The sequence below is a fragment of the Cotesia glomerata genome, linkage group LG8, assembly GCF_020080835.1.
Source record: "Cotesia glomerata isolate CgM1 linkage group LG8, MPM_Cglom_v2.3, whole genome shotgun sequence".
NCBI classification, from domain to species: Eukaryota; Metazoa; Arthropoda; class Insecta; order Hymenoptera; family Braconidae; genus Cotesia; species Cotesia glomerata.
Genome location: NC_058165.1, coordinates 14,905,765 through 14,917,613, shown reverse-complemented (window position 1 = coordinate 14,917,613; position 11,849 = coordinate 14,905,765). Strand labels below are relative to the sequence as shown.

Here is an 11,849-nt window from a genome sequence, read left to right as displayed (position 1 = left end):
GAACATTAATCAATTATCTTTGTACTTGAATAAGTCAATAAAAAATCGTGTGTGTCAGCTCCGACGCACAACTGGAGTTTACTCCTTCATTATTTTTACACAATTGTTTGCTAAAAATCTTCGTGAAATTTTTCTCTCCTAGTAACTTTTCAGCCGTATTGACTTGTATCCGGATCAAATGTTGTTTTAATAGTTTTAAGAACAAATTCATTTCATGTTTGTTATCAACTAGAATATTGATTATTATAGTTTTAAGAACAAATTTTTTATGTTCGTTATTAATTAACACCTAAGTTTACCAAGATCGTGTTGTCAGCTTTATTTGTGTTTTTAAATTAGTTTTTTTATAATTATCCTAAATAATTTATAGTTAAATATATAAACAATAATGTTTCTAAGGTTGACATAATATAAAAGTATTTTTAATAAACAACTTCATGTGCACATTTTGTACTTGTCTCACCAGTCACAATAAAAAATAAAAGTGTGTGTACTTATGTACGCACGTAAGAAGTTATACTTCTTTGGCGTTACAAGATAAAAATCTTTCTAAAAATTTTATCTTTCGCGTTATCCTACGTTTGTAGAAAAAACGACACTAATAATAGAAAAAAAAAGTATTTAATACATTGAAAGTTTTATTATAATGCATTATCTAGTTAAATACAGTTTATTTAAATATCATAAAAAAATTATTTCTACATAATTAAAAAAATCTGGAAATCGGTTGACCGCGCAGGCCAACCCGAGAACTTCTCGCTAAGTTTGCATTTGAAGCACCTTAAAAAGTCTTTTTTGGTTAATATTTGAGCTTTTCAAACTCGAAGCACAGCCCTATTTAAAAACATTGATTGAAAAGAATTAAAAATGATGAAATTTGAATTCTTTTCAATAATTTTAATTTTTTTGTTTGTATATATAGATATACAGTTTGCATGGAGTGGCCGCTTCTCAATTCTTTTCAATCAGTATTCTTAACCATGGAGTTTTTCACATTTTGAGCTCCTCGAGCTCAAAATATATTTATTAAATAACTGTAACGTTTGAATGCGTCGTTCGATTTTCATTTTTTAAGAAGTATTCGACGCAGTTTTTAAAGCAAAAAAAAACGTACAGGTTTATATTGATTGAGGTTTATATTGATACAGGAGTACAAATTTATTGATGATGATAAGCTTATTGGGCTTGATTAGAAAACAAATTCTTCAAAAATTAATATTTGATATATTTAAGTGGCCATTTTTCAAATTTAAAAATAATAAAATATCTATTGCAGCTGATTCATTTGGAAAATATTGATATATATTCAGTGTATCAACTTTTACAAAAATAGATCAACATTAGTTGATGTTTTATTTTTATTATTGAGTTAACAAAATGAGAATTTAAATATATTATTGCGTATCGTTGACGGATTCGCTTTCTAATTTTGCACAATAAGACTATCACCAATAAATTTTTCACCCTGTAATAAATAATCAAATTTTTTCTAAATTGATTGTTTTCAATTTTTAAAAAATTAAACAATTATTCTAGCAAATTCTCTTAAATAATTAAAGACCCGGGTCTTCACAAAAACTTTTGGAATATTCGGATTTAGCGAGTCAACAAACATATGACTTAGTTAATGTACCAGCCTTTCAATCAAATGAAGCGCGACACCTAGATTAATTTAAATTAATTGACAATAAACAATGAATAATGAATAATTCAATAAATAATGAATTAATTTAAATTAGCTGACAATAAACTTAATAAAGCTTAAAAATTAATCATTTAAATATTTTGTAAAATGCTGAAAATGCGGGCAAGCGGAGGATCAGGTTTTGGTCTGGATATCTCAATTAAAACGCGGAAATATTATTAAAAATTAGCAGCGTAAAGACGCAAAATTACAGTCGCGTGTGAATTTAATAAGTTTTTGATTAAAATAACGAAATAAATAATTAAGTGTGGGCGAAATAAATAAAGCGGAGAAAAAAATAAATCGGAATAACAAAAAATATTGTGGGGAAAGAGTGATATTAAAAGCCGAAGGGTAAGAAAAGGCAGTGAAATAATTTTGAGGTTATGTCGGAGAAAGTGGACGCCGGTAAGACAAAAAAACCCGGCTATTACACAAGAAGCACAAGTCAACAAGACATAAGGGATTTTACGTTAAGCATAATTAACAAAATAGGTATGGATGACGACAAAAACAAAAAAAACGAGGGAAATGAAGAAAATGAGAATGGGGGCTTTGAAAGTGAATTGGATCAGACGCTAAAATTGGCGCGAAATGAAAAGATTTTGGCGGGATCGCAAATCATGGAGAAGATGGCGGACGAGAAAAATAGCGGGGATACTACGAAAACGCAGCAGAGCAGCGCGTCGCGCAAAACTACATCAGTTAGTTCAGAGAGTTTTTCGATAGGTGGAGCGGACGGAATGATACTTGACGACTGGCAGATAGAAACGATTGCGGAGAGAGTGAGCCAGAAAATTTATGACGAAAACAGAAGAAGAGAGGTAGGATGGGAGGGTATGCTAAGTTGCGCGATGGATGAAATCGGAGAGACGATGAGAAGCATCGAAATAGCAAAAAAGGAAATATGCGACAAAATAAACCAAAAAGTTGGAGAGTACAATGAAAAACCATGCGAGATGTGTAAAAATATAGAGGAAAGAGAAATAACAATTAGAGAAAAATATAGAGCTGACAAAAGAAAGTGGGACAACGAGAAAGAGAAGCTGTTGGACCGATGTATGAAGGCGGAAGAAAAAATAAGAATGAGTGAGATGAAAAAGAAGACAGAAAATCAACCGAGATTCGATAATGCAAGTTATGTAACTAAGGAGGTAACAAATGAGCTAGCAAGAGGTGCAACAAGTGGCGCTTTTGAAGACACAGAGCGTTTCGGATTTAGAAAGGAGTGGGTGAACGAAAGGCCGGAAAGTAGATGGGAAATTGATGGAACGAGAAATCTGAGCGAAGAGGAACTAAGAGATGAACACAAGAGGAGAGAAGAAAAAAAATACAATGTTTATATAACACACAAATGTAAAAGCAACGCAGAGGCGCTAGCGATTTTAGAAGATAAGATGAAAGTGGATTTAGACAACAAAAAGCAAATAAAAGCCATAAAGGGACGGATACTGATAAACATGGTTGACAAGGAAAGTAAGTCAAATTTTATGAGGAATAGGTATATGCTGAAAGGGACGGAGATATACCTAGATGATGACTACACGGAGAGAGAGAAAGAGGTAGAGAGCTGGATAAGAATGCTCGGAAAAAAAGAGAAAGAAAGAGGAGTGAAAGTAAAAAAGGGCTATTTGAAAATTGGTATAAATGATAAATGGTGGTATTGGGATGACATGAGAGGCCTGGTGGAGGTGAGAAGAGGGAATCAATAATGGAGCGAACACAGACGCAACAAAGCAGGGCGGGGAAAAATCAACAAAAGCAGTGAGGCAGAAAACATCAGCGGAGAAAAGAGTGGGGAGATAAGGGGAAAAAGTGAAAATGATGACAGTGATGAGCAAATAGACAGGATGGAGAGTAATGAGGAAGCCGAAAAAAATAAAGGTGAAAAAGATGTGGATAAACACACATATAAAAATAAAAATATAAATAAAAACATAAATAAAAATAAAAATAAAAATTTAGAAATAAACAAAAATAAAAATAAAAATTTAAATTTAAATTTAAACTTAAATTTAAATAAAAATAAAAATAAAAATAAAATCAAAAGCAAAAATATAAATAACACAAATTGTAAAGCTTTTTGCTGGAACATTGCGGGGATGAAAGATTATGCAGAACTAAACAATATAATAGAAGATTATGATATAGTGTCGCTACTAGAAACGTGGGTAGAAGAAAAAAATAAAAAGGCAATATTGGAAAAAATGAGTGAAAAAAAGGTGTGGTATACAAAGGTGGCAGAAAGAAAGAAACAAAGTAAAAAAGAAAGGGTGAGTGGGGGACATATGATTGGGATAAAAAAGAAGTTGAGTGAGGACTGGGAAGTGGTCGAGTGGGATTATGGTTTTAAATTGATAAATAAAAAAGAGAGTGAAATGTTGGTAACAGTATATAATAATGTGGGGATGGATGCGATAGAAAAAAAAATAAAAAAAGAAGTTAGAGAAATGGAGAATATAATAGAAAAGATAATAGTTTTGGGCGACATGAATGCAAGGCTTGGTGAAAGTGATGTGACTAAAATTTTTAACGCGAGTGAAAAGCAAAGAAAGTCGAAAGACAAAAAGCTCAACGCAGAGGGAAAAAAACTACTGAGTTTATGTGAAGAATTGGGTATGAAAATTCTAAATCGAGTAAAAAAGGGAGATGAAGAGGGGGAAATAACATTTATTGGGGGAAAAAGTGAAAATTGCTGCTCGGTATTGGACGTAGTGCTAACACTAGATCGCGGGGATGATGACGGGGTTAAAAGCTTGAAAATATTGAAGAGAATAGAATCAGATCATTTACCAATAGTATTGGAGCTGGAGAGAAAAAATAATTTTAATGTGGGAGTGGAAGAGAATAAAGACAAGTGTAAGGGGCTGAGAAAATTAGAGGAGGAAAGATTAGTGTGGAAAAAGGACAATGTGATGGACTATGCGGAGGCGGCGTATGAAGAATGGCAAAGACGAAGAGAAAACAATGATGAGCTACAGTGGAACGACATAAAAGAATTAATACATAATGCGGCGAAAGCTGCGGGAATGAGCAAGAAACCAAACAGAGGGAAAAGAAAAGGCGGTGAAGTTAGGAAAGAATGGTTCAATAATGAGTGCAAAAGGCTGAGATCAGTGGTGTGGGAGAAGTTAAAAAATATGCTAAAAAAAGAGCAGGACATAGAAAGTAAAAAAGAATTTATCGAGGCAAAAAAAAATTTTAAAAGTGCAGTGAAAAGAGCTAGAGAGAAATGGTGGAGAGAAAAAAAGAATGAAATATCGAAAGCAAAAGATATGAGTAAGTGGTGGGAGGCTATAAATATATTCAGGAGCAAAAGGAAAAAGAACAAAGGCATGAAGATTGACGGAGATAGATTGGTAGAACATTTCTCCAAATTACTAAACAAAGACAAAAATGAGCAAGATGAAGTGATAAGAACGGAAATAAATAACGAAGAAGGTACAGAAGGGGAAAGAAGTGAAGATGTGAGGCTGGATGAACCATTCGGGAGAATAGAATTCATAAAGGCAGTGAAAAGGCTAGGAAACAAGAAGGCGCCAGGGGAAGATGGAATTGCGGCGGAATTTATAAAAAATCTACCCAGGGATGTGTTGGAAGAGGTCAGGGAAGTGATTAACAAAATGTGGGAAGATAGCAAGGTACAAGAGGGATGGGAAAAAGCAAGAATAATACCAATATACAAAGCCGGAGACGAGAATAAGACGGAAAATTACAGAGGGATATCTTTGCTGGACATAGGATACAAAATACTCACAGCAATGATGGCGGAGAGAATAATGCGGTGGACTGACAGAGAAGGAAAAATAAAAGAGAGCCAAGCTGGCTTTAGAAAAGGAAGGGGAACAAGAGATCATGTGTTTATGCTCAATGCGCTGATTAACAACCAACTGAAAAAAAAAAGAAAAACTGTTTGCATGCTTCATTGACCTGAGACAAGCCTTTGACACGGTGGATAAAAAAATGATCTTGGAAAAGCTATGGAAGGTAGGAATAAGAGGAAAAATGCACAAAATGATAGAAGAGATATATGGAAATACGACAAGTGAAATAATAATTGAGGGTGCGAAGACGAAGGAATTTGGGATAAACCAAGGTGTCAGGCAAGGATGTGCTTTAAGTGCGGTGCTATTTAATATATTCATTGATGACATGGAAGATGAGATAGTAAGGAAGAACATTGGGGGTACAGTGATAGGCAAAGAAAAAATCTTCATGGCGAAATATGCAGATGATGGAGCGGCAGTAGCAAACACAGCGGAAGGATTGAAAGAGATGATAAGAGAAATTGAAAAATATGTGGACAAAAATAAACTAAAAGTAAATGCGGAGAAAACGAAGATTATGATTTTCAGAAACGGAGGAAAAAATATAGAGAAAAATTGGAAGTACAAAGAAGATAAACTAGAAGTGGTTAATGAATTTAAATACCTGGGATATAAATTTACTACAAAAAACAGTGCTGAGAAACATATGACGGAGATGAAGAACAAAGCAAACAGAGTAGCAAACGGAACTTGGGGATTAATAAAAAGAACGGAAAGAAATAACATGAGAGACCGAAGATACTTGTACAGTACATTAGTCAGAGCAGGATGTATGTACGGAGTAGAGACCTGGGGATGTGAGAAAGTAAAAAAAATTGAAGTCCTGCAAAATAAACTGGACAGGGCAACTTTAGGAGTAGCAAGAAATACACCGAAATACATAATAAGAAGGGAAATAGGAGATGAAGAAATTAAATGGATAATAGTCGAAAGATTCTGGCGATACATTATGGAAATAACAAAAATGGAAGAGGAAAGATGGCCAAGGATATGTCTGAGAGAAGAGGTAAGAGGAGTTATAAATAAAAACCCGACGAAATGGGGCAAAAAAATGAAGGGTTTGGCAGAGGAAATGGAGTGCGAAGAAATAATAAAAATGATATACGACAGAAAGGAAACAGAAGAGATAGAAGAAAAAATCAAGACTGGACTAGAATGTTATAGAGCAAAGCTGAGAGAAGTAGAAGTAGAAAAAATCAACAAATCAAGATATAATGAATTGCACAAGGAAATTTTACTGGAAGAGGGAAGTGAATATCTGAATGAAAAATAAATCAGCGGGGGAATGAAAGAAGTATGGACAAGGTTCAGGTGCGGAAACCTGACAAGAGCAGGGAAAGCTGGTATGGAAGAATGGAAATGCAGAATGTGTAAAAAAGAAAATGAAACCATCGAGCATATAATGAGTTGTGAAGTGATGAAGGACAGTTTAAGCGCGGAAGTAAAAAATGAATTAGAGGGATGGATAGAAATGAACGAGGGAGATAGTGTGACGGAAAAAATAGTACGGGCACTGAAGGGAAAAATATGTAAAAAGCTATGTAGTGTAATAAGAGAGATGGAAAAGAAGCTAAAAGGAGGGGATGAGATTGGCGAGTGTGAGAGTCAGTTTGGAATATAAAAATAAAAGAGAGCAGTGGGGACAAATAGTGAAAGAAAGCAAAAAAAAGGGGGGGGGGAATGATTCGTCTGTGATAACAAAAAGTGATAATAAAAATAATAAGAAATATATAAAAAAGTATAGCTAGAGCAATAATATAAAAATATTAGGGTATTAGGAAATTAACAAAAATGCTGGTCAGGCAGAAAAATCATTTTAAAAAATATGATTTGTTAACAAAGACTAATACCAAAGATGGAAATAGTAATAATAATAATAATATAAAGTGGTCTTAAAGTTGTAGCTTATAAGGAAAAATATATTTAAGAATCAAAAAATAAAATAATTTATATTCTAAAAATTATTTAATTTAACATTATTGTTAAAAACTTTGTAAAACACATAATTGTGATACAAATAAAACCCTTATCTATCTTATTAAAAATTAACACTATAAATTTATTTACACTAAATACAAGTTATATTTAATATGTTAATTTGCGTATTGTTTAAATAAAAGCGGATAAATAAAGCACTAAGTGAATAATAAAGCGAAGCCGGTTGACACGTGGTTGAACACACTGCCGGCACTGGAAAAGCGGAGAATTAATTGCACAAATAACACAATTTATCTGTAACAAACTAAAGCGGATTAATAACAATTAATTTAAGCAAATTAAATTATTAAATAAGCGAAATGCGGTTTATTAACAAAAAGCGAAAGTAAAGAAATACTAATGGCGACTTGATGCAGCGAAAGCGTGGAAGCGAAAGATAATAATAATAATGCGTCTTCTTCCTCGTCGACTTGGGAAAGAAGGCTTATTGCGCATGTCTGCAGAGCAATCAGCCAATCACGCCATGGCGTGATGTCAAGCTAAGCTTTCATAGGCGGTTAGTTTTTGCGGGAACTAGCGGTAGACAGGTGCGGCTCGTGAAATTGGGAGTCCCCCAGGAGCGACTTTATCGCGGCTGGGCCTGTTCACTGAACATATTTTAAATTTAAAAAAAATAAAATAATAATAATTTATATTCCAATGGTAAATATTGCACAATTACACAATTGTCGTAATTGCTCGACCCAAATAGGTGTTCATTTTTTTTAACTCGATTTGTATTTTTTCCTCCGAGTAATTACGGTCGGTGAGAAATTCTTCGAAATGATACGTTAGAAGCTCTACTTTCCTAGGTGTCAGAGCTTGTTTATCCCCTGTATTTTTCTGCCTACGGACTACTTTATTAATTAGTTCTTCTCGCGGCCATATAGCATGTGTCATTTTCGTGATAAATTCAGATGGTCGATCAGATCTAGCGGCTTCTCTTTGTGCAGCACTTGGAATATATAAAGCATCACCAATTAGGAACTGATCATTTTGAAGATGATTTATATTTCGATTTAGACCTCGTTCTCGTTGTAGAGCATTTAGTCGAAGTTGCTGTCTTGCGGCCAACTGTATACGCTGTTGTCATAGAGCTTCTTGCTGCTGTCGCTGCTCTGCTTCCTGTCGTTGGAGCTCTCGCCGTCGCTGCGCTTCTAGCTGTTGTTGTTACTCTGCATCCTGTCACTGAAGTTCTCGTAGTCGCTGCGCTTCTAGCTGTTGTTGTTGCTCTGCTTCCTGTCGCTGAAGTTCTGCAATCGCTGCGCTTCTTGCTGTTGATCGTCTTCCTGCGGTTGCTCGTGTAACGGTGGTGATCGTTCAAAGTTTAACTGTTCTTCATTTTCTAATGGTTCTATCCCTTGATCTTGGTCTTCTCTTGATCTTTTCTTGCTTTGATCGACTTTCAAAATTGGCAGTTGCTCGCATTTTCGCTGTTGAAAATTTATTTATTAAATAAATTAGTCCGTAAATTAAATTTTAAATCATTTCGGATTAGTAATAATGACAAATTTTTTTTCTTTTAACCAATTAGAAACTTTGTATAATTCATCAGCTTGTAAATAAATGGTAACAAAATTTTTTTTTGACTTACACCCTTTTGGCTTTAGGGAAAAAATTCTCACAGTCGAAGGTACGCGCATAAAATACGATAACATTTTTTTTTCTTTTTTTCTATAGATTTATACATTGAACACATTTTTTTATCGATTGGTTAAAGAAAATTTTTTTATATACCCTTCTAATACTAGTAAAGCGATGTTTATATGAGCAGAAAAATATTAGATTGATGATTATATGGTCAATAAACAAATTATATACATCCTAAAGATGATTGTATTAAAGACTGCCAGAAGTAATTACTGAAGACTAACGTGTCTTTTCGTAAAAAAAAAAAACATACTTCTAATGTTACTTTTAATTTTTTCGTGTATATCGTTAATTTTTTTTTTATTTTTATTTTTTTTTTATAAACGTTATAATAAAAGACGTTTTATACGATATATGTGGTATGACAAATTATAAGGCTATCATCCAAAAAGTTTATATTTCTTTTCAAAAAGTTACCGATATAAGAAAAAAACCTCCTTAGAAAAGTTATATTTTATTTTTTATATGTACTATCTCAACTTGGCATACAATGCGTGCAAATCGTTTAATCAAACAATTTTTTGACTACTTTTTTCTATTATTAATTTTTTTTTATCATTAACTTGAATGTTTTTTTGCGGATCTATGATTATTAATCATAGATAATCTATAGATAATGGACATAATCTATAGATTATGGATATAAAAATTCGTATATAGATTGAAAAAAAATTTTAATGATATCATCAAAAAATGTATAAGTTTCATGATATGTTTAAATTTTTCGGACAATCATGTGATAAATAAATAAAATAACAAAAAAAAAAAAAAGCACAAAAATACAGTTATCAAGTAGACTTTATAAAATTATGTTTATAGTCTTCATCCTCATGAAAGAACTTGAGCCCAGAACGTTTATATAATATATATCTAAGGGAATTGTTTATGTGTACACTGTAGAAAATTGAATGTGAAAATTAAGATGATGCCAAAACGGAGATAGATTTTTATATGAAGTAAATCAGAGTACGGAGTTTTTGGACTAAAATCTATTTTGTTTACTTAAAATAAGTTCCTCATACTAAGTATCAATAAATAATTTAAATAAGTTATTTAAAATTTATGTTTGTGAATGTTAATAGGACGTGTCTATTCACACGTAAAACTGTCTGTAGCGTGACTCTAGCGTGGCTATACTGTAACTCAGGAAAATCGGAAAAATGAGCTTGTTTTGAGCTTAAGCGTGACTATAAGCTTAGGCGTGACTATAAGAAATTAGTTATATACTGAAACACTAATGATGATATCGTAAATTTAAAATGAGTTTACTACATCGAACGGGAGATAAAATATCAAAATAAATTGAACTTGAGTATTTACTCATATATATATATATATATATATTATGCAGGAAAACCATAAAAAAATAATACAATTAACGCAAAATCTCGAATTGAAAGTTGATGATCATCAATGATTGTGAGCATAAATGTAATAAATTGTAATCAAAATTTATTTAATAATAATGTATGTATGTAGTAACGATATATAATAATATATTAAAAAAAAAAAATATAACCCACAAATAACTAGTAAAAATACGAATAGTATAATAACATAAATAACTACCTTATCATTGGTGTTGACGAAAAACGAAGAGAATCGAAAAAATCCGAAAGCACCCGAGTATGGCATCAGTTGAATTAAATTACTGCCGCCAAGCGAAATTTATAACAAAACAAAACTTTAAATATTCGAATTGATAGAAATTGATAATTAGAATTACATGATATTAATAACATGTATGAGTCAGTAAATAAAATGTGTTTTGAAATAAAGTTAATAATAAGTTAGTAAGTTAATAAGTTTAGGAATAAATAAAAGTATATTATTATTATTATTATTATTATTTTAATAAATATTTCGGTTTAATATTCAAATGTACTTAATTTTTGAGTTCACGCATACTTGCGTCTACGTGTAGATATAAGTATTAATCCACGCTACGTGGATCTAAATTCATTCACGCCGCGTATCTCTAAGGCTTGTAATAAATACAAATTTTGCTAGCAACAGTAAATAATTCAATTTTTAATTAGTCATTAATAAATTAATATTATTATTTCTTTTTAAAGAGTTCGAAGTAATATTTAAACGTACTTACGTTTTTAAATCTAAACATACTTGCATCTCCCTGTAGATTTAACTACTAACCCTTGCTACGTGGATTCATACTCAAATTATAATTCTTAGGGATACGCGGCGTGAATGGATTTAGATCCACGCAGCGTGGATTTATACTTACATCTACAAGGAGATGCAAGTATGTATAAATTAAAAAAAGTAAGTACGTTTAAATATTACTCCGAAATTTTTCCAAAAAAAATCAAGATCAGTTTATTTATGATTAATTAATAATTAAATTCTTACCTATTGCTAGCATAATTTATATTTATAACAATCCTTAGAGGTAAGCAGCGTGGATTAATACTCAGATCTATACTGCGTATCTCTAAGCCTCGTTATAAATACAAATTATGCTAGCAATAGTACAGAATTTGATTATTAATTAATCATAAATAAATTGATATAATTTTCGTTTTTAAAGATTTCGGAGTAATATTTAAACGTACTTATTTTTTTTTTAATTTATACATACTTGCATCTCCGCGTGGATGTAAGTGTTAATCCACGCTGCGTGGATTTACCAGCGTGCATCTACATCCATTAACGCTGCGGACATCTAAGGCTTGGATTAAATAGAAAATTAT

General features: G+C 32.1%; 1 protein-coding gene across 1 annotated transcript; it reads left to right on the top strand.

The window, feature by feature from the left end:
* Positions 1-2,070: 2,070 nt before the first annotated feature.
* On the top strand, positions 2,071-3,396 carry LOC123270164. The gene has a single exon (XM_044736105.1). The coding sequence runs from the start codon at positions 2,071-2,073 to the stop codon at positions 3,394-3,396; it is 1,326 nt and encodes a 441-aa protein (XP_044592040.1).
* Positions 3,397-11,849: the final 8,453 nt, after the last annotated feature.